Source organism: Muntiacus reevesi, chromosome 6, assembly GCF_963930625.1.
Source record: "Muntiacus reevesi chromosome 6, mMunRee1.1, whole genome shotgun sequence".
NCBI lineage: Eukaryota > Metazoa > Chordata > Mammalia > Artiodactyla > Cervidae > Muntiacus > Muntiacus reevesi.
In genome coordinates this window covers 41,639,457-41,663,100 of record NC_089254.1, presented here as the reverse complement: position 1 = coordinate 41,663,100, position 23,644 = coordinate 41,639,457, and the positions used below count along the sequence as shown (strand labels likewise).

The following is a 23,644-nucleotide window of genomic DNA, read 5'->3' as shown; positions in this document are numbered from 1 at the left end:
GCAAGATTATGCTACTTATTCCTGAGCTTCTCTAATTCACTTAAAAATGAGTAACAGAATAGGATTATGGTCAAATTCTTCCTAAGAGCTTTGTGACCTTGTTCAAGTTTCTCAATCATCTTCAGTTTTATTTTTTTAATTTAGATTGGAATATTTATTTCATAGGGTTATTGTGATGACTAAATAACATACATAAAGCACCTAACATAGTACATAACAGTCTTTCAATAAAAAATGTCAAAAAGAAGAATTATTAATTTGTACTTTTTGTATATTTTCATCAGTATTCTTGGGCTTTCCTTATGGCTCAGCCGGTAAAGAATCCGCCTGCAATGCAGGAGACCTGGGTTCGATCCCTGGGTTGGGAAGATCCCCTAGAGAAGGGAAAGGCTACCCACTCCAGTATTCTGGCCTGGAGAATTCCATGAACTCTATAGTCCATGGGGTCGCAAAGAGTCAGACACGACTAAGCGACTTTCACTATGGTATGGTTCTATTTCATGAATAAATTGATTTGATGATTTACCCATTTATTTAATAAATATTTATTGAATGACTGCTGTTTGCTAAGCACTCGCATGTGTGTTTCCTCTCACTTACTCAGCATGTATCTGTGAGTTCCATATGAACTAGGCTTTGGAAGCATAGTGATGGGAAAGATGAGCATGGTCCCTACCTTAATGGAATTTTCAGTCTTTCATAAGTCATAAATTATGCTCTTTTTGAATCTATATTTTTGTTCCAGTGACTCCCCTCTTAGAATCCCTAGGGTTCCACTGCTTGACTTGCCTGGAAATAATTTTCTCATTTGACTACATTACTCAGTGTTTACTTCTTATTTGACTCAAACCTCAACTAAAATGATAACTGCTAGGGTAAGTTGTTCAGAATTTATCTGCAACTTTCTTACAAATTATAACTTGCTATTTTGTTAAAGCTTATAACATACAAAGCCAAAAAGATCCTTAGTGGCTAGGGTAGTGTTTGTAGATAAGGGAAACCTCTTTAACTGAATGTTTCCTGTTTTTCAGCCCCCTCCTCCAAAATTGAGCCAAATGACACATTTTTTCACATTCTCCTCAGAACCTTTTTAGCTTAATTTTTTTCCCATGGTGTATAAAGTTATAATAAACTGAATAAAATATATTTCAATATCCAAATAATAAAATATCTCAATTTAAATATTTTTAAAATGTTAGTCAAAAGTATCAGAATCATGTTTATTTAACCTTTTCATAAAATTATCAGAAACTAAAATGGAAAAACAGTAAGAAAATCTCAGAAATTTTAAAGCATTAAGTTTTAAACTTCAGATGATATAGTTGTGTGTGTTTGTGTATATGTATTAATAAAACATAAAGCAGTGTCCCAATGTTAAATGCCTACTACTACAAGGTCTGTAAAGGTAACGAGTGAAACAGCCTAGATGTTAGTACATTGTACGTACATTGGAAGGGTAGGGTAGACTGGGCTCCTTTTAAAAGGGGGAAGCCTCTTTTATTACTGCTGAAAGTCAGTATCTGCTAAATGCCAATTGATTATTGTAATGTTGGAATATGAATCCGGTGTCATCAAATCTAAAGTTTTTTCAAGAGAAGCTGGGAATTCAGTTTTTATGGCCAAATCTACAAATTTTTAGATGTTCTCAGCTAATTTTCTAATTTTAAAAATTGTACATACTAAAAATATCTGCAGATTTATACTCTTGACTGCTGTGTGCTAAAGTTGCTTCAGGCATGTCTGACTCTATGCAACCCTATGAACTGTAGCCCACCTAACTTTTCTGTCCATGGGATTCTGCAGGCAAGAATACTGGAGTGGGTTGCCATTTCCTTCTCCAGGGGATCTTCCCAACCCAGGAACTGAACCTGAGTCTCTTACATTCCTTGAATTAGCAGGTGGAATTTTTACCACTAGCACCACCTGGGACTGCTAGTTTGCAATATTTGGAGTAAAATAAATGCTGTGACATGGATTAAGGTCCATCTCACATATTTTAAGAGATAAAGACAGTATTTTACCTACTTTTCCTGATTAAGAAATATGTAGAAATAGTTACCAGTCTCTAAATTTTACAGTCTATCAAGGATAACTGGAAACGTGGCATTTCCATGAAATGAGGCTCTTTATGTTTGCCAGAAAGCACATTAAAATATTTTGTAATCACTGACTTAGTGAACTAGAAACAGCTGTGTTTGGTGAAGTGTTTGTTAAAATATACTTTTTAAACTTTTTTCATGTATTTTTATTTTACTTTGCTTGGGTATCAAAGTTGGTATCAAGTGAAAAAAGTTTTAAAATTATACTTGGTGACATTATATGGTTTTCTCTTCTTTTTTCAAAACTAAAAACTATGTCTTCAAATATAAAAAAACAGACTTCTTGGCAAACTGTGTTAATTTCTGAATATTCCACCCTTCTCTGAGGAAATCCCAGAATAGACTGTTATATAATTACCATGAGCAATTGCTATCCATTGGTTACCATTCAAGTTATAGTATTTCAAGAAATCTATAAAGTGACTAATCGGTTCATATAGTTACATAACAAAAGATTATGAGGATCTTTCAGTTTAAGTGTAACACATTATAATACCCATTTAGTTATAAAAATTCTATTCTTTTTCCCTTTAAAGAGTTTTTGTTAGGATTCAAACATTCAGGTATTGGATTTTATGCTTTATTCATGGATTTTAATATTTCTGGTACTTAAATTTGACCTAACAGTCTATAGAAGTCTGAGTAATTATGGGCTGAGCTACCCATCCTTGGAAGTTGATCAGGCTGAGTTGAGGACTTTCCCCAGTGACAAGCTGTCAGGAAAAAATGTTGGACAGTTTTTCTATTCAAAGGCTAATATTCCATTCCAACCTGTATGGGGAGTGTGCATTCCACATACAATCAACCAATCCATAAATCTTCCATAAATAATACCAGCTTATATCCTCTTAAATTTTATACACACACGCCCACCTGCACATACACATACACACACACCACACATGCACGCACACCCTTCAGGCTGTTGGTGTTCCTTCTAGATTGACTTTTTTATATTATTTAGGTGATGTCCTTTATCCTTTTGGCCCAATTCACATGTGTATATGGAGAGGACAGGTCATATATTGAGATAAAACAGCAAGTTTTAAGGATCGCCCTCTATTTTCATGGTTAATAATTTTACTGCTACATGCAACCTCTCATGCCACACCCCTATCTGCCAGATGCTGATCAATTCTTGAGGCATATGCTGAGCACCTGCTGTGTGCCAGGTTCTTAAGACATCAGAATGACCTCCACCTGCAGAGAGCTTCCCATCTGGTGGACAGACATCTGAGCATGATTTCAACATTACAAGATAAGCACTCTAATTGAGGAATGTGTGAGCTATAGTAACATCACTCATGAAATACTTCTGTTCAGCAGGTTCTAGATATCTGGGCTATATCAAGTGAATAAAAGAGTGAGAGATATTCTGCCTTAACAGAAACATCTATAGAACACATATGAAAGCTTACAGCAGGTTTTAAGGATTGGCCTATATTTTCATGGTTAATAATTTTACTCATCAAAATCAAAAGGCTTCTGCACACTGGAAATAAACAATCCAAAAATGAAATTGCAAAAACAGCTCTACTTACAATAGAATCAAAAAGATTAAAATACTTTGGGATAAAAGAATAAAATTTAAATGGCTTGCCCAAATATGCTGCCAGGATTTAAGGCTCCCCTACCAGGAGATTAGCAAGAATGCAACTCAGACATCCTCATACTCTGCTCCTGAGTTTCCATTTCATGGTATCAATGAGGAAGTTGCGAGCTGTCAGTTCAGGTTTTTGTTCTTTTCCAAAGGACACTTCTTTGGTTAGCAGTGAAAAGCTTCACTGTCCATCATAATCTGCCTGCTAGAAGGGGAAGTGGAGGACGCTGCCACAGAGCATGCTCAGCTGGCACCGGGGCTTCCCAGATGCCTCTCTGGTAAATGCACTGTTATTTATGAACACCGGGAAGAGCAGTGTGGGCAAATGCATCTTCAAAACAGGAAGGTGGGCACCAAAGGTCCCAAGATTTTTTGTTGTGTGAAGTGGCTATATCCTCTATCTGTAACCTCATAGCCCAGAGCAGGAGGAATTGGCTGCCAGTCAAGTGAGAGGGGCAGAGTCCTTAGCACAAAGAGGAGCCTGAAAGGTGGGAGTAGCAGCAGAGAGTAGCCAGATCCAGGGACCCAGGCCACTGTACTCCAGGCTCACCCACATTTACAGTGATGGCTCCTTGGGACAGCAGCAGTGCAGGGGCTGTACTCTGTGACCTGCATAGTGAGATGAATAATTGACCATCTTTTATACATTTGTAACCCTTGTGTTTGAGACGCGTCCCAGCTCTACTTTCCATCTCTCCCTACCTAAAGGCACTCCAGGTCTGTAAAGGTGCATTAGAGGTGGGGCCCTGGCATGTAAATGGTGAAAACTGATTGGTCAGAGTCAGCAGGCAACACAGTTCTTCCTGCCCCGCCCCCACACCGCCATTCCTGCCCTCACCCCTGCTCTTCTAGTTCCTGTTTTTGTGATTTTAGTCATTTGTCATGGTTTTTAACTCTGTTTCCTAACTCCATTATGTTCTGACTCTCACGTAAATACCCCTCAGGACTCTGGCCCAGTTAGCTTCTTTACTCTTAACCATTAGTTCGCCCTTTGAAGTTCAGAAAGAGGAATCTGGGTTTTAATCTGGCTCATTTCCTGCCTCCTGGGCTCACAGCCACTCCAACCTGCTATCATCTTTTCCCATGATCTTTGGAAGTAGGGGGGAATCATTTAAACAAAGGATAAATGATTGTTAAAATTCCAAGCAACTGCAGTTTCACTGGGACAAATGTATTTTAAAGGAATGTCACTCACTAGCATGTATGTGCTTTGACATGCTTTTTATTTATTTGACTGTGCATGTTATCTTAAAATTATTGTAACTTAACTTTAAAGTCTTACACAGAGCTAAGCCACCTGCATTCCTCACCCACAATGTCCACTGCATTTGATACCTTTACTCTGGGAGGCCCTGTTTGCCACTTGTGGCCTCCCCCGCATTCCTGTGGTCGGCCACCAAAGGAGGAACAAGACAGCTGTGGGAAACAGTCCCAGAGCTCTCTGCTCATCCTGTGAGCCTTGCCAACCACACAGAAGGGAGCAGGGGAGCCGTGGGTGAGGCAGCCTGTGTTGTGTGGCACATTCTCTGCTCTTTCAAGTCTTGTGTTGAGGCCAAGTTACCTGCTCTTATCCTCCTTTTACACCTGCCCTCTCTGATGGGAAAGTTGGAGTGGAAGTGAATGAATGAGCGAGAGTTCTTACAGCCACATCATTGGTTTTAAGATAAGCTTAAGTCAACACAGTGTGAAGAATATTACTGAGTACTTATAAGATACCTAGCTATGTGTTGGGGCTGAGAGATGAACACCCTAGGATTTCTATCATCGGAGAGTACACAGCCTAACAGGGGTGACATATTTAAACATATGTTGACAATAGTTTACCATGTGTACAATAAGATATGCATCTAAAATTAAAGAAGCAGTAGAGAGAAAGAAGTAATCTGCCTGGAAATGAAAGTCAGCCACAGAGGCTGACAACTGAGATGTTTCAAAAGAAGAATAAGAAGTCTCCAAGTGGACAGGAGAGAGAAACTGAAGCTAGGGCAATACAACATACAAAGACATGGTATGAGACGGTATTCATCTTCTACTGCTCTCATAACCAATTACCATAAACTTGGTGGCTTAAACAACACAAATTTATTATATTATGTAGGACATCTTGTCTAATACGGGTCTTGATGGGCTAAAATCAAGGTGTTGACAGGACTACATTCTTTTCTAGAGGCTCTAGGGGAGTATCTGGTTCTCTTCCTGTTCCAGCTTCTAGAAGCAGCCCTTATTTCTTGTCTTGAGGTCCACTTCCTCTGGCAGGTCAGGTCCTTCTCACACTTTCAATCTTTCCTTCTTCTTCCATTTCATCTCTCTAACTCAGCCAAGAAACATTCTTTGCTCTGAAGGACTCATGTGATTAGACCAGACTCAGTCAGATAATCCACAGTAATGTCCTTATCTTAAAGTCCGTATCTGCCAAGTCCCATTTACCATTAAAAAGTAACATATGTACACATAATAGGGATTATGATGTGGACATCTTGGGATTGGGGGGAGGGGCATCATTCTGCCAACCACAGGACATGTTCTAGAAATGAAATGGTCACAGTTGGTTTAGAAGGAGAAGAGCCATTGGCATACAGGCAGGTTCTGATTATACAGGTAGTTCAGACTAGGTACAGTGGATAAATTTAAAAAGAAAAAAAGGTCATGGCAAAAGCATGGGCAACACCAACTTTCAAAAAGTTGGTGAGAAAAAAACAGAAGAATTAGGAAAGAACTGTGAAACCATATGCCACAGGAACCAGAGGAGAGAGTTCAAGAACAATGAACTGTCAGAAGTCAATAGTAATAAATGTCATAAGATTATCAAGTATAACAAGGACAGAGGGATATTTGAATTTAATAATAAAGAGGTCACTAAGGCTCTACTTCTAATCAAGATGGAGTAACAAAAACTAGATTTACCCTCTTACCTTAAACAACTAAAAAATGGACCAAATCAGGTGAAACAATGGTTTCCAAACTTTGGACAATACCACAGGGCATTGATCCCTTGGAATAGGTAATAAGTGGGATGAGAACTATAATTGCCCCATTTTACTACTTACAAGTGTTTCTCCAAGTAATAACAGAGGGAGGGGATTCCAAACAGAGCCAACTGGCCTTGCTGATTTGACAGAGTCTGGGGTTCAGGGAGGCCACATTGGCTAAACTATGCAGGTGAGGTGAAGGGAGAGTTTCACAGGGAGAGAGACAGAGAGAGAGAAAGAGAGCACTCCGGAAATCTGCCGAGGAATGCTGATCAGTGCATGCATTTGAGGACAGTGCTGAGGCTGGGAAAGAACTCCCAGAGACACTGGGATAGAACAATACCTGAAGCTCACACAGAGCCAAGAATAGTTCGTTAGGCGATTAGAAGACCTCTTGGCACAGTAGAAGTGTACTGATTCAGGAGTGGGGCCAAATTAGCCCAGAAAGAAAGCTCATTCTAGACTTCCTCAACAAAGTTTCAAAGCAAGCCTTGAAAGGATCAAACTATTCCCAAGTAACTTAACTGTGACTCACAAAGTCCCAAAATATTTAAAGGAGTATCCCCCCCCAAAATCCATTTCACAACAGTGTAAAAATCACCGTGTCCGTCGTCCAATCAAACATTAGTAGGCATGCAGAGAAGCAAGAAAATGTGGCCTATAATGAGAAAAACCAATAATGGAGTAGACACAAAAGCAGAATTAGTAGACAAAGACAATAAAAGAGCCATTACACATGCTTTGAATGTAGGGGGAAAGGTAGAGGAGAGCATGAGCATAATAGAGAGTAGAATAAAAAGACCCAAACCAAACTTCTAAAAATGAAAAAACAACACTTGAGGTGAACAGTTCACTGGATGGGATTAACAGCATGTTAGATACTAAAGAAAAAGAGATGAGTGAGCTTTCAGATTTGACAATACAAACCATCCAACATGAATCAAAAAAGACTGGAAGACAAAAATGAACAGAACATCGGTGATCTGTGGACATCAAGTGGCCCAACATGCTCAGTTAGAATCACAGAAGGAAAAAAAAAAAGAACCACAGAAGGAGAGGAAAAGGGGACAGAAAAAAATATTTGAAGAAATAACACTTGAATTTTTTTCCAAATTTGATGAAAACTATAAACCCACAGATTGAAAACACTGAAAATCTCAAGCCAAAGAAAACCACACCAAGACATATCCTAAACAAATTATTGAAAAACAGTGATAATGAGAAAAATATCAAAATCAACCAGAGAAATAAGGAAATCGTCAGTCAGTTTACCAATCTGGTGATACAGTGGCAGCCTGATCCCTATAGATTGGTGAGTGACTGGAAAGTAAGAGAGTGGAGATAAAGGGCAGAGTCAAATCTTCTGAGAAAAAACTGAAATGAAAGAGAAGGAGAGAAAGAAAGGGTTATTTAAATGGGAGCACAGCATTCAAGGTATATTTTGTTTTGTTTGTTTTTATAAGATAGACTTGAGCAAATTTATAGGTTGAGGATAATGTTAATGATAATAATAATAAAATAACTAACATTGATAAAGTCCTTATTTGTTTACCAGATACTATACTCAATACCTTATATATATTGATTCCTTTTGTCTTCATTACAGCTTTATGAGGGCTTCCCTTGTGGCTCAGCTGGTAAAGAATCTGCCTGCAATGCGGGAGACCTGGGTTGGATCCCTGGGTTAGGAAGATCCCCTAGAAAAGAGAAAGGCTACCCACTCCAGTATTCTGGCCTGGACAATTCCAATGAGGTCACAAAGAGTTGGACATAACTGAGCAACTTCCACAGCTTTATGAAATGGGGCTATTTTTCCTCTTTTATAAATGAGGTACAGATGGATTAAATATTACTCCAAATTACAGGGTTAAAAAGTAGCACAGCTGGAATTCAAACCAAAGTCCACTTGTAATGTACTTGGCTCTTATGTGTTGAGCCAGCGAAGAGGGGAAGCAGATGTTATTATAAAGATGAGAAGATATGCCTAGGAAGGGGTTCAGTTCACTTGAGTTCAGTCACTCAGTCGTGTCCGACTCTTTGCGACCCCATGAATCACAGCATGCCAGGCCTCTCTGTCCATCACCAACTCCCAGAGTTTACTCAAACTCATGTCCATTGAGTCAGTGATGCCATCCAGCCATCTCATCCTCTGTTGTCCCCTTCTCCTCCTGCTCCCAATTCCTCCCAGCATCAGGGTCTTTTCCAATGAGTCAACTCTTCACATGAGGTGGCCAAAGTACTGGAGTTTCAGCTTTAGCATCAGTCCTTCCAATGAACACCCAGGACTGATCTCCTTTAGGATGGACTGGTTGGATCTCCTTGCAGTCCAAGGGACTCTCAAGAGTCTTCTCCAATATCACAGTTCAAAAGCATCAATTCTTCAGCACTCAGCTTTCTTCACAGTCCAACTTTCACATCCATACATGACCACTGGAAAAACCATAACCTTGACTAGACGAACCTTTGTTGGCAAAGTAATGTCTCTGCTTTTTAATATGCTGTCTAGGTTGGTCATAACTTTCCTTCCAAGGAGTAAACGTCTTTTAATCTCATGGCTGCCATCACCATCTGCAGTGATTTTGGAGCCCCCCAAAATAAAGTCTGACACTGTTTCCACTGTTTTCCCATCTATTTCCCATGAAATGATTGGGTAGGAGATATATATTTGAGAGCACATGTGGATTGGTGGGACATGACCAGGAGGAAAGGAAGACTTCATTTTTGAGATCTGGGGAAAGAAATTAAGGCTGTGTGTAAGTGTAGATAAATAGATTTGTTGATGACTTTAGGTGGCCAAATTTTGCTTGGTCAATGTGTTAGGTTAGGTGTACAGAAAAGCTAAAACTTGATATGACAACCAAGGGGAGAAGTCAAACAAAATGAGTGATGAATTGTTGTTTAGAGTTTGATTGCATTTGAGCTACATCTAATGGCTATGTTCTTTATTTCTAGCAGTGAAAGGGAGAGGGTGAGTGAGAGAGAAGGATGGTAAATATTTATCCTACCTCCCATAGCATGGCAGCAGGATGAGACCACCCGTAGGGAATGTCAAAGAAGCAATAAGAATAGAGTAGGTTAATAACCATGGTCACCTTGGTTGCCCCACAGACACCCACACAGACACCTAATTGTTTCCTCATGCTGACCCCTTCCAGATAAGTCCACTTGGTAAAAGCTCTTACTGAGCTATTAGTTTCCTTGGAATGTCCTAAAATTTCAATTTTTGAAATTTTTTCCATATTATTACATGTCATCTATGAATCATGAATTCTTGTTAAACTTTTAACTCTAGAGTAAATGTTTCCTTCCAGTCTCAATTACCAACAAGGCAATTCAGTAACACAAGAATCTATTGTAAAATCCTATTTATGAACTTCTGACATTATATCTAACCTTTTGTTGTATATACTCTTTGACAACTTAAGATTGGGCTTTATGCTCTATTTCTTAGGGCACGCATTTTTAAAACATGACAAACTTGGTTTCTGTAACCAGTTGTGTCACACAGGGTGAAAATGCAACTGTCTTTTCCAGGTTTATGTTTACAGACAAAGAATTTCATCTACTAGAACTGAATCTTTTTCTTTTAAAAATTTTATTTATTTATTCAATTTCTTTTTGGCTGTGCCAAGTCTTTATTGCTGTGGGGGCTTTCTCTAGTTGTGGTGTGCAGGCTTCTTGTGGTGGTGGCTTCTCTTGTGGAGCACAGTCTCCAGGGCTCCAGGGCATGTGGTTCAGTAGTTGCGGCTCCTAGACTCTAGAGCACAGGTTCAGCAGTTGTGGTGCATGGACTAAGCTGCTCTACACGAAGTAGGATCTTCCTGGACCAGGGATAGAACCTTTGTCTCCTGCACTGGCAGGCGGATTCTTTACCACTGAGCCACAAGGGAAGCCCGACTCTTTTTAAGAGATATTTGTGTTTAGTAGAGTAGACCATAGTAAGATAGCTTATCTATCCTTTTTCTAAACATCTATGATTTAACCTTTTCCAAGTTATGCAGAAACTACAAACACATATCACAAGTGTTGCCCTGTCAGCTTTCTTTCAGATTCTGGATACCAAAGGTAATCTGGCTGGTGGAGTGATGTAAATAGCAAATAGGAAAAGAAATATGTCTACCTTCCTGCTTTTTCTGTGATCATAAAACCTGCCAACAAGCATCCATGGCTGACCTGCCATCAGGCTTCAAACTACTGCTATTTCAGATGAGACTCAAGTTAGGGAAAATTCAGCTGAGTTTTCAATAAGTCTGAGCTAGAATTCAGCTGTATCTGCCACTACAACCTGATCACAATATTCTCCAGTTTGAAATTCTGTTCTGAATTCCTATTGCTTATAGCAATTGTTTTCAAGCATATTTTGACTTTTTGTTATTAAAAGTAGTATGTATCCATTTGGAAAAAATTATGAAATATAGATAAGCGAAAATAAAAATATAAAAACTGTACATTCTTATTACCCAAAGAACATCATTTGTAAAAAATCTTAGTTCTTAACCTAGATCTATACCTTATTGATGGTCTCTATCTGATGAACTGTCATTATAATCTCTTCTAATTCTTTAAATGTGATTTTGTTTCATTTTTTTTAACATATTATAATAGCTGCTTTGAAGTCTTTAAGTCCAACATTTACACACCCCAAAGCAGTTTCTGATTTTTTTTCTTTGCATATCTCATGATTTTTTGTTGAAAAACTGGACATTTTGGATAACATTGGGGCAAGTCCAGATTCTGATCCTCTCCAGGCTTCTTCTTGTTGCTGTTTTAGTCTTTGCTCTTGTGCAGCCTCTGATGTCTCTGTGTAGATAATCTTTCCTTGTTTTTGTTGTTAAGCTTGGCTTCTTGGGTGGGGGGTGCTCCATAGCTTGGTCAACCACTGGTTGGTCAGAGATTGTATTTAAGCCTCCTGAGCCAGTAAACACTTCAAGATTTCACTCTTTTCCATTGAGTCTGTATGTGGCTTGGGGACTGCTTTCAAGGTTCAGGGAGTTTACATATCTGCCCCGCCTTTAGCTCAGAGACCTTGGAAGTGTACTCTCTGGTTCCTCCTCACGGGTCACAGCCTTAAGCTTTTCTACAGCCTTCTGGACCACTGGTATCAAGTGTGATACTAGCAGGGCCCTCTCTGACTCTTTCTGGCCCCCATTTCTCTGTTAAACTTCTCCTGGTCTGCCTCCACTGATATCACTAAACTATTAGCCTCCTTTTACTGTTAATTCTTGTGATAACTATTCTTTTTGACAATTCTTTGGGGCATGAATACTCTACACTCTTCCAAATCGAGTGAGCAGCCTCAGGCAGGAGGTGGTCAGCATTTGTTAAGGGGTCTGATCTTAGGCTGCCAAGCCCGGCCAGAGTCTCCCTGTTCAGCAGTTTGGGGAGCGGGGATGGGCACTATTCAACAGCTTCAGTCACCTGCCCAGTAAGGCTCTTCACATACAGTTTGGGGCAAGGGGAGGGCTGCCCACCCCCTGGAATACATCTTCAGCAATAGGAAGGTGGGGCAGTGGGGTTTCCATTGACTGTCAACCCTGCCCAGAAAGCTTCTTATACAAGAGGGACCTAAGAGTGATGGATGCAGCTCATGGGGTAAATGCCATAGTCTTCTTACTCGTCTGAGTTTCAGTAGATTTTATTAAATAAATACCTCTCAATTTCTATCATGCCCTAGGTCAATTTCCAGAGACCATAAATGGGTATCTTAGATAATTTTGACCAGCTTGATCAATGTTTCTTTGAGAGAACGACTTCATCAACTACTTCACACCACCATTTTAGAAGTTCCACCCCATGGAAGGGGTCTATAATTTATCATTTTACTTATTTGCTTTACCTTACAATATAAAGAAAATAATTACAAAATATCAAATATACTTTTTTTATGAACACTAAAACTACTGAGTGTAGTTCTAAGCATTCAGTAATTTCTGTTGTGCCTATCACCTCAAACTATGAGCTACTGTAGGGCAGGCCCTACGTCAATTCACTTGTTTCCATGGTGCAGGGCAATGGATGGGAGGTAATGGTCTTTACAGCCTTAAAACAAAATACTATATGTGTTTTTAAACATATGATTCTATGATTACCTTACCTAATGGCTTAACTTCAGTGACTATCTCACTAGGTCAGTTTGTTGCTAGTTACAAGGCTGGCTCCCGTGTGGGCTCCCTAGTACGCACATAACCATATAAGCCCCCACACACACTTAACCTTTTCATAACATTTTCCCAGTTACTAGTCGCCTTTAAGAGTGCCCCATGTGAATTTTTTTAAGAAATTAGACTTTAAAGGCACAATGCCTATGGCCTGCACTTTTTTTTGAAGGCAGTGAAAATGTTTGTGATTCAAAATAAATTATATATTGGCTCAGAAACACAGAAAGAAAACCGCAGAACCAAAATAAATGTGTTTAATTAAATGTTTATAAAATCAAATATTAGGTCAACCTATCAAAAACAACTCAACTCAACACTTAAAAAGTTACATATGAATTATATTTAAGGTGGCATATGAATACATTTGGGGACATTTGTAGTGGCTCAGCAGTAAACAATCCGCCTGTCAGTATAAGAGACACGAGTTCAATCCCTGGGTCAGGAAGATCCCTTGGTCGAGGAAATGGCAGCCCACTCCAGTATCCCTGCCTGGGAAATTCCATGAACAGAGTAGTCTGGCAGGCTACAGTCCACAGGGTCACAAAAGACATGACTTAGTGACTAAACAACGACTGGTGTTAACTACTTCTGTAACTTTAAACAAATTACTTAAGCTTTCTAAACTTCAGTTTGAAAGGGAGAAACTCCTATTCACAAAACATTTTCATGAATGAAATAGCTACTGTACAACAGCTGCTCATAATAGAGGCTCAATAATTATTAGTTCTTTCAACTTACAAATAGCCACCCTAGTAATTTATACTCTGTACCTTGTTTGCTAAAGTTAGATATATGAGATTTTTTTTAGAGTTGGAAGAATTTAAATCAATTCCTTCCCTCAGGTAACAGATGAAGAAGTCACAGTATTCATCTTGAGAGGTAAAAGACTTTCCCAGGAACTCGGCAGAATAGTACTAGAACCATTTTCTCTGAACACCTGCCACCTTTCTAATATGCCTTGTTGCCGCATGTTTCCTAATGTTTAGTTGAAAGATTTTATGATATATCCATTCTGTCTTTGCTTCAAGCATATAGAGGATTATGGCTAATAGTGGTCCTGTGTTCCTTGTGTTCTCTTTGCTAGTTACATGCTCTGGGGAAACTTCCTGGAACCAGGATGGCAGAGTTAAAAGCCAAGTACACCTTGCTGCATGATACTGTGATGAGGTAAGCTATTTACCAACATGGAGACATATTTACTCATGCTTCTACTTCTTCCTTGAAATGGGACCCGTCTTATTTTTCAATTTCCCCAAAGCAGACTCTGAGACAAAGATTTGAGTTCAAGCAGTTTAAGAAGTGATACCAAAAATTATCATGAGGTAGGGGGGAAGTGACATGGGGAAGAAAGTTATTCAGCTGGGGATGTGTTACTCTTCAGGTTAACACTGCAGACAGCTGGGGCTCAGTCTCACTGAGGACCCTCTGAGTGACTACAGAACACGCCTCAGAACTCTCCCACTGAAGGGTGAGAACACTGGTATATCTGTTCACTAATTTCCATCTCCTGTTGATCTAGGATTGCGTCTAGGTAGATGAGCTCCCGACACTTCTAGCTTACCCTCCGAGAAGCCACAAGTTCCAATGGCCAGAGAAAGCTCTCAGGCAGAGGCACACAGACGCTGTTGTTATATATGACAACTGTCCACCAAAGTTACTGGTGACCACTAGAGTGGGCCTAGGTGACCCTGGTGAGGCACTGACGTTCTCTGCTACAGGACACTCCTGGAAGATTCTTTCCTCCCCACCTTCACCACTCAAGAGGTTTAGGTTCTATAACAACTCCAGTCTACTTCTGCTAAGATTTCTGTCTTTACTTCTCACCTGTTCCTCCTATCCCCAGCCACTCACCTTAGCCCAGTTGTAATCAGCAGAGGTCAGAGACTAGGCGACAATAGAATAATTCAGCAAGGTTTCCTAAGCATGTGCGATCAGCCACTGGGAATCAAGGGGGAAGGAGAGTGAAGAAAGAAGTGGAAATCCTGTAGTGCTGCTACTCCCAAGTCCCCTTCTTCCTTTTCCCCACCTCCTGCCTCATAGCTTTGCGTGACGTCTTCATTAAAATCCAAGGAGAGACACAGTGAATAGACACGCCATCCTCCCCTCCCCCTCCCCCATATCCAACCATTACTCCTACTGCTTCGCTTGCCCAGGAATTTGGCTACTTTGAGGATGGGAGCCTAGGGGAGGAATGAAGGAGAGCAGAGCTGCATCCCTATGGACCCTCCCCTAGGCTCCACCTCATACACACTCAGCTGCATCCTGGCTCCTAACCACCCTCCAGAGCCCTCAGCTTTGTCTCCTGCTCCTCCCCAGCCCTAAACCAAATTCTCACCCTCACCCCTGTAACAGGGACTCCACAACTCATCCCAATTGCCAGCGCGTACACACAGCTCTCAGGACTCAGGAACTTAGAGGATTTAGACGGAAAGTCTGGGGTGATCTTTTCAACATATTTCACACCGCTTTACTGCGAGAAATTCCACACAGTTATCTGAGCCTCCTTGCAGACTGAAACCCTTCTCACCCTCTGGATAACTCTAACCTAGAGCCCCACAGAGCCCTGTGTCATGCTGATGTGGCTGCCTACTTGCCTGGCTCACAACTCAGCTCCCTGGACTCCAGTGAGAGTCATGCAGGACCAAGGCCATGGCATTCTTTCTTCCTCCTTCCAGGCTGTGTCGCAAAACCATTACTTCCCTTCTGCTACTACAATTTACCTCCTTCTACTTCCCTTCTGCTACCACATTTTACCTCCTTCTGACCGCCCCCCCCCCCAAACACAAAAGAGTTCCCTCTTTTGTGATTACAATGAACACCCACCACTCTCTCCCACTCCCACTGCCTGGTGGGTGGGAAAGACATGAAGATGCAGACTCCTCATTCTTGGTGCTGGGGCTGCAGCAGGACAGATAAAGCCTGCAAATGCTGAGCTGAAATTGAATGAGGTTTCCATAGAAATCATGTTAAAAGAGTTGTTAAATTCTCTTCTGCTGATGCTCTATTTCAAGTTCAGGTGTGTAAATTACCATTTGTATTCTGGCTGGAACCGTAACCACTGTGTATGCCTACTTTCTGAGGGAAAATGGGCTCAATGGCCCAAGACAATACCTTACAATTCCATAGTTGAAGACTCATGTTAAGGATATCAGGTAACTTCATATATATACAGTATATACAAGGAAATGAATTGTAAGAATTAATTCTAGCATTCATGAATGGAAATTACATGTGTATCTTTATAACTGTTGTTGCTATTTGGTACCTAACATCTGATATCCCAATAAATGTTTTGCTGTTGAGTAAATGATGTGGTAAAGACAGAAAATGGGTGGAGCTGGTAACTTCAGTCGAGACAGGCTTGATTAAGTCATTGGGCATCTCTGCAAATGAACAGAACCCTGAAGAGTTCTCCTAGTGAGAAAAGTTGGTGGGGAGCATGCACACAGTGCTGCCTTTAAAACAGGAACTGGCAGGGTCTTGCTTCTGAAGAGGAGAGATAGCAAATGCAAGGAGGAAGGATTTCTAAGAAAGAAGAGTCAAATATGCTGATAAAGCTGGATCTGACACTAGCTTGCACCATAGGTCAGTGATTCCTTGAAGATACTGGCGATTCCAATAAGTCCAGTTTCTATGCTCATTCAATTCTGCCTCAAGCCACATGCTTAACCCTTTCCCAAGATAAGGCCAAAGCCATAGAATATACTTGGAATTGTAGGTACTGCTCTTTTCTGTGACGTTTACATCCAGCTGTAGCCAGGCATTGAAGTTATGATCAGAAATATGTAAATTAAGTTCATAATTTTATAGAAGAATTTTCCTTCCTAGTCTCCTGGTGAAGTGTCATTAGAAAATTTAACTGTTTTTTCTTATCACTAAGGAAGAAAAGATTTTCCTTTAATCAGGTCATGAGAATCCAAGAATTCAAGAAAGCCAGGGTTGCTAGGGCAGTTGGAGGGAGAACCCACTCTTCTCGGTATTTTTCTTCTCACCCCCTGGAAGGTCATGATCATTCTTTAAAGTCAAGTGCAAATATCACATTCCCATCCAACTAATCCTTTCTCTACCATCTTGAGCTAGACACGAGGGACAGCACTTGTCAGCTGGTACTCCAGCTTCCTACCCATGTCTGCTCCCCTTGGCTAGATTGTGAGTTCCATTTGCCTTTAATACCTAGTGCAATACTTGGCACAGAAATGCCACTGAATTGAACTGAACCCAGGAATGGAAGGAGAGGGCAGCAGTGTGGACATACTCCCTCCACACCTCACCAGACCCCCCACAGGAGCTACTAAGGGTATGAAAGGCATACACTTCTCATTACGCAAATCTCTGTTTTTATGGGATCCAGCACACAAGAATCAGAGGTCCAGCTGCTACAGGATGCCAAACGTTTCACTGAGCAAATACAAGAGCAGCAGTTTCACCTGCAGCAAGCTGATAATTTTCCACAGGCGTTCACCACCGAAGTTTCCAAAATGAGAGAACAACTTCTCAAGTATCAAAATGAATACAACGCAGTGAAGGAAAGAGAGTTCCGTAATCAGTACAGACTGAATAGGTAAGTGCACGATTCTCTCAAGTTTGCTGAAGACAGATGCAAGCAAAGCTGCTTCCATATAAACTAAGTGGAAAAACTTAGACTAACTGAAGAAGGAATTTCAGGTACAGGGGTTATGAGATAGCAATGATAAGAGAACCACAAGCCTAGTTCTTTCCTTGATTCCCTAGAACAGGCAGTCCCTGAACAAGAAGGTTACAAAATTTTAGAAGAATAAGCTCAGGTTTCAGGAAGATGCTCTTAGGAAGAGGAGATCCTGTGGTGGTTTCCGTGTGTCACGAAAACCATAAGCATCAGGAACTGCAACCAAAGAACAGGCTCCATAGAAGAAGGACTTGGCATACACTCGTGGTCTCTCCAACCCTGGTGGTGGCCCCTTTCTTTTTGTGGTGCCGGATCCCGTGTCCACATGGCGAGTGCCCCGTGAGGACTTTCCAAACAAGCCTACGTGAGCTGAGGGCCATACCTGGTTCCCTTGATTCTTCTAATACAGGAATGGGGACCACATAATCAACCCTCTTCTCCTATTACCAGACTATTCCTTAAGGTCAAGGAAAAAAGTGATATCCTTTTGGAAGACACATTCACTTCTCCAAATCTGGGGGATGCCATTCAATGAACTAAAGCGGAAATGTACTGCTGGAAGGGATAAATGCTATTTCTAAAATTGCCTCTAACATTACTCTTGTGAGTAGCAAGTCAGTGAGAGTTTGTTCAGCAAATCACACTATTTAGATTGAATTTCAAAACAACTGCAGTCCAGGTTTTGTGATATGTGCTGTGCCTGGGTACCACCAGAGAGAAAGCCAAACCATCTCTCCTAGAATGCGTTACCATTTAAGGTGGCAGAACTTTCTCTAGCAATTTTTAAGAGTAGGTAGATTCCCTGCAGAGTGATGGAACTCAGTCCTGCCAAGAGATAAGGGAATGATTTGAGTGACCTTTGGAGGACTTTGCTCGCCCTGGTTTTAAATCCTCTCTTTGGGGCCTATTATTTCAACTGGGGGATGAAGATTAGCCTAATCAGGAGAATTATATTCAGGGGGAAAAAAATCTGAGTTCTTCTTTGTCTTTGAATCTAAACTTGTTTCAGGCTCACCAGTGAAATCTATAAAAAGAAAGCTTAGCTATTTCTGTGCTCTGTAAGCACTCTTTCAGTTGAGAAAATAATGAAATTAAAACAATTGGTAGTTGTTCATTAGTATTGAAAATATGAATGCTTGACATTTCCATGAAAGGGTAAGAGGAACATAAGTCAGTTGATATTTAAATTGTTTAAAATTTCCAAGTATTCCTGCCAAGAGGAAAGGAAAAAAATGACCAGAACTCTTGCCTTTTAGGTATAGACAGGCAAATTGTTCATTGAGTTGCTTGGGATGGGGGTGGGGGTGGGGACTGCACACAGTGATCTACAGTAAACAAGAACATTTAAAATGAACATTTGCAGAAATGTTTTGTGTGTATTATTTTTGGATTTGTTAACATGTAATACTTTAGCTTAAGCAGACTTCCCGGCATCCTCAACTATTAGCAGCTCAAGAATTAACAAACTTATTTCCATAAAAATAATGGTGATATCAAAATAAATACTAGGAAAGACTTACAGGCTGTGTGTTTCATTGGCTTAACATACTTAGTATTACATGGTACGGAAACAAATTCACTCAACACTTCCTCCCTGGGAAGAAATTAGATATTTCCATCCCCACATAAAAATAAAGAAACCAAGCCAGTGAGAGGAAAAAAAAAACTATTCATCTAAATATACAGATGATATTTTTCAGACCAGCACAACAAAATCTCATTTTATTCTGGGCCTGAATAACAGAAGTTCAAATAACTAGCACTCCTCTACCCCAACATCTTCAGGAACTTCTGAATCATTGGCAACTAGTAAGAACAATATATTGTTTAAATATTCTAGAGAAAAGATTTTTCCTCTATAATTTAGTTGATTTTCTTATGTTTTCAAATAATATAAGCTCCTTAATAAATGCTAAGGGAAGTATAATTACATGGCTGGTTGATTAAATCTGTTGCAACAGTTTTTGGCTTTGGATTAACACTCCTGATGATCTCTTGGTAACTATGCAGTTCAGGAATGAATATGGAACCTACTTCAATAAGTAAACACGTACAAATAAATAATGAAGTGATTAAATAAATACTGTTGAGAACTTATACTTGAAACAAAGTAGAAGTCATTATTTTTCCAGAAACTTCCCCTGAAAAGACTTTTCAGTATTCTTTTCAAGATTTTCCTAGCTTTTACTTTGTTACCTTTTGGGGGCTTCTCTGCTTCCTAGAAATCCTAAAGATCTGAGTCTCTCATGCTAAACCTGAGCTATCCTGACAAGCCTTAGTCAGCTGGGGAAACAGAGCCATGGTCAGTGCTGTCTGTGGCGGGTGTGGACGTGGAGGGGGACGTGCGTGTTGCACGTGTGCAGGGCTGGGCAGTGTGATCATGGCCTTAGTGACTGCTTCCTCGGCCATGGCTCGATCCCTGTTGGTGCTCACCCAGGGGGTTAGTAGTCATTTTCCATTCTTAGTCCAACAGCGATAGCAAAGTTGGAACCAAGAAACAAACAGATCTGATAAGAAAGGAACAGAGAGATTATTTTAGTGATGCCTCTGGAATTCCAGAAAGTTAGACTGACAGAGGGACATGCAGATCATCAGGATTAGTAGTAAGGAAAGTACTCACAGCTGGGACAGATTTTACCTTCTAAACATTAAAAAAAAAAAAAAAAAAAAAAGTTCTTGTGGCAACCAAGAAAGAAACAGCTTAGAACAGGTTTTGCTGCATACAGTCCTCATAACTGAAAGGGAAGCACCTTAGATCCATGTTTAAAAGGTGGATCCAACTCTAACACTAACCATTCCACTTTCTGCCCAGGCCTTCCCACCCAAGGTAACATTTGAGTTGCTCACATACTTCCTATGTGATTCTTATTCTTGTCAGAGTTTGAGAACTGTTGGTCTCCAAAGAGGTTCTGAGCCCTGAATACTCTCAGAATCACCCAAACCTTCTCTCAGTAACCACTCACTGTGTGGTCCAACACCTCCAGCGATGGGGGCTCACAGCCTCCCGTAGCAGAGCAGCCCAGCTTTGGACAGCCTGACTCGTAGATGGCTGTTGCTTATATTGGATAAGAAACTGACCTTCTTAAAACTTCCACCCAGTCAAGCTGGTTCTGCTCCTGATGGTGGATGATGCCTCGTGCACTTGGCAGCACACGTGGCTTCCGGCATTGCTTCTTCGCCTACAAGTCCTTAAAACTGAAATCCTTTGATGGCACGGTTTCAGTTAGGACTCTTGCTACAGAAAAGAAATGAATCCTGAGGAGCTCTGATGCTGAAACACCCCTAAGTCAGGAAAGCTGAAAGTGTCAGTTTTAGATTTTAATGTCAATTTGAAAGGTTAGAGGTTTATATATATCAAAAGGCACACACACAATAACTTTTTCTCATCCCAGTAATGCCCCACAAAAATGCGAATCCAAAACAAGAAAAAAGACAATGCATGAAGATGCCTATTATTATTTACAAAAGCAAAAAATCTAAAGCAATCTAAATTCTAAAAAACAGTGGAATATTTCAATAATAGTGTATTCCAGGTATAGCTTGATACTGAACAGTGCCTTGAAGTCAGATAGAGCTGAGTTTGAAAGTCAGTTTAGCCTTGACTGGTGACTTTGGAAGAGGTGCCTAACTCCTCAGCTTCAATGGCTCTTAATGAAAAAGAGGAAAATGTACGATTGAAATTTAATTAATCTAAAACGTTCAAAAGAATTAACCATTTTATGTTTGCTCAAGAAAAAAAAACATTTTGTATTTAAAGAAGAGACTAAGTCTTATCTTGTGGGAGAGTCTCATGTCACCATTTTGAAATTCAGGAACACGCAGGTTGGCTTTGCAACCCAGAGATGGCAGCACACTATCACCCCCTGGTGGCAACACAGCTGAGGTACAGGATCCACAGCTTGGAAGTAAAATAGCAATACATACACAGGTTGGATGTCATCACCAACTCAATGGACATGAGTTTGAGTAAAGTCCGGGAGTTGGTGATGGACAGGGAGGCCTGGTGTGCTGCAGTCGATGGGGTCTCAAAGAGTCAGACACGACCAAGTGACTGAACTGAACTGAATATACAAGCTCTAAAAGGAAAGGGCTTCCCTGGTGGCTCAGATGGTAAAGAATTGGCCTGCAATGTGGGAGGCCTGGGTTTGGTCACTGGGTTGGGAAGATTCCCTGGAGAAGGGAACGGCTACCCACTCCAGTGTTCTTGCCTGGAGAAAGAATTCCATGGATAGAGGGGCCTGGCGGGTGAGTCCATGGGGTCACACACTTTATTTCTTTCTAAAAGGCAAAGGTATAAGTACTCAAAACTCTGAAGAAATTCAGCTTCAGCCTACAGTCCACACAACTAACCTATAAAATTCTGTGTAGCACACAGTTATTGCAAAAACCTTCATTTACTTATTGCAAATACAGTTTCATAAAAATAAACCTGGTATGCATGCCTCTTTAGACCTACTGGCTAGTGGGATATGCTAATTTGATGGAACCAGTAAAGGCTGTAGCAGTAATCCAGACAGGTGCTAGTTTCTTACAAATAATATAAAGAAAAATCCCAGAGCCTGCCTGGAAGGAACCTGAGTCTGGAGGGGAGGTTGTGATCCCAAGCAGCTACAATGTGGTGAGAAAACTCCTTTGATGGTACAGTGTTATCCATCACTGGGTAGGTGGAGGACTGGAGAGGGAGCCCCTACATGAGCCTGTGGGAGTCAGTAAAGCCATCATGAAGGATGGACACCAGGCTGACAAACACACCTGAGAGTGTGTTCTGAGAAGAGAAAGTAGAAAATTATTACTGTGCAAATAGTTTACTTTTTTGTACTTTGTCAAAGTTGTTTTTTTTCTTTTCTTTTTTTGCAGCTTAGTGGAAGAAAAAAATCTCATACTAAAGGAATTTGAGAAGATACCTAAGCCAGGAGTAAGTCTTAGATGATCTAGACTTTGTTAAATACAGCTGGATTGAAATAACCTTTTTGATAAATATTAATGTTTATCACAGAAACCATATCCTGAAACATTTGAAAGGCCCAGAAGTCTTAACTATGGATGATGATGAAAGAAATACCTGTATAACTTCTGCAGTAAGCATAAGTGTGCCTATTACAGGATTTAGCTACTTGGCATTTAATTTAGGTTGTGTTTGGTTGGACAATATCTGCTTTGTTTTCAGAAGAAAAAAGGATTCTATGGTTGCCACTTAAAAACATTATTTTTGCTATAGTTATTACTCTCTTAGCTTCCTGAATGTCTCGAGCTTATTGTAAGAAATTTTTATACAGATGTATCACTTAGTAATTCATGCCTAACAAACTTCCCTAAAACACACTAGTTTAAAACAACAGCCATTTCTTATTTTCAACAGTTGTGAATTCTTCTAGCCTGAGCTGGCTCAGTTGGGGTTGAATGACCTAGGATGGCTTTATGTCAGTCATTTTGGTGTAGTTGCTCTAAGGTCACATGTCACTGGTTAGTCTCATGATGATGGAAGGGTTTCCAGTGTCAAGAAAGAGACAAATAATCTCAAGAAAGGGCAAACCTCAACACAAGCAGTTTTTGAGCCTTTGCTTAAATCACTGTTGGTAACATCACATTGGTCCAAGCAAGTCATAGTGCCACATCTGGAATCAAGGGGCAGAGGTCCTACATCTAAATATGACACAGCCATATTGCAAACAGGCATGCAAACAAGAATAGGAGGAATTTATGTCCCTTTCTTTGCTATCTATCATAGAAAGTAAATGGAAAATCAGCACACATCACATTGAATGGGACTGCACTACACCTTCTGAATGGTTTTATTAAAAAAGTATGTTGTTGATGGTTTAATTCCAAGGCACAAAAACCTGTTAACCATAGAGTAAGATACTATTACATATATGAGTATGAATATACATATTATATATGAATGTAAAATGTATATATAAGTATATATTATATACTATCATATAAGTATTCCTAACCACCATTTTCAACAGAGATTCTATAGGAAAAAGCATGTTGAATTTTAGTTTCAGATTATAGGATCACTCACCAATTTTACCCTCCAGGAGCAGCGGTGGAAGAGAGCCATAAGCAGAAAGGCCAGAGAAGGCTAAGTGGATCCTTCCCCTTAGTCATTAGTAATGTGTGACCCTCCTGAGTACAAGAAGGCTTCTCTCTCATAAACTAAACACTCC

The 23,644-nt window shown here is 40.2% G+C and overlaps 1 protein-coding gene across 1 annotated transcript in view; it reads left to right on the top strand.

The window, feature by feature from the left end:
- The window catches only part of CCDC146 (coiled-coil domain containing 146), a 110,408-nt gene that overhangs the window by 50,513 nt on the left and 36,251 nt on the right, over window positions 1–23,644 (top strand). The window contains exons 2-4 of the mRNA XM_065938562.1: window positions 13,911–13,993; window positions 17,178–17,387; window positions 22,329–22,386. Of these exons, the coding sequence (XP_065794634.1) occupies window positions 13,911–13,993; window positions 17,178–17,387; window positions 22,329–22,386 (351 nt within the window). The remainder of the gene's footprint in view (window positions 1–13,910; window positions 13,994–17,177; window positions 17,388–22,328; window positions 22,387–23,644) is intronic.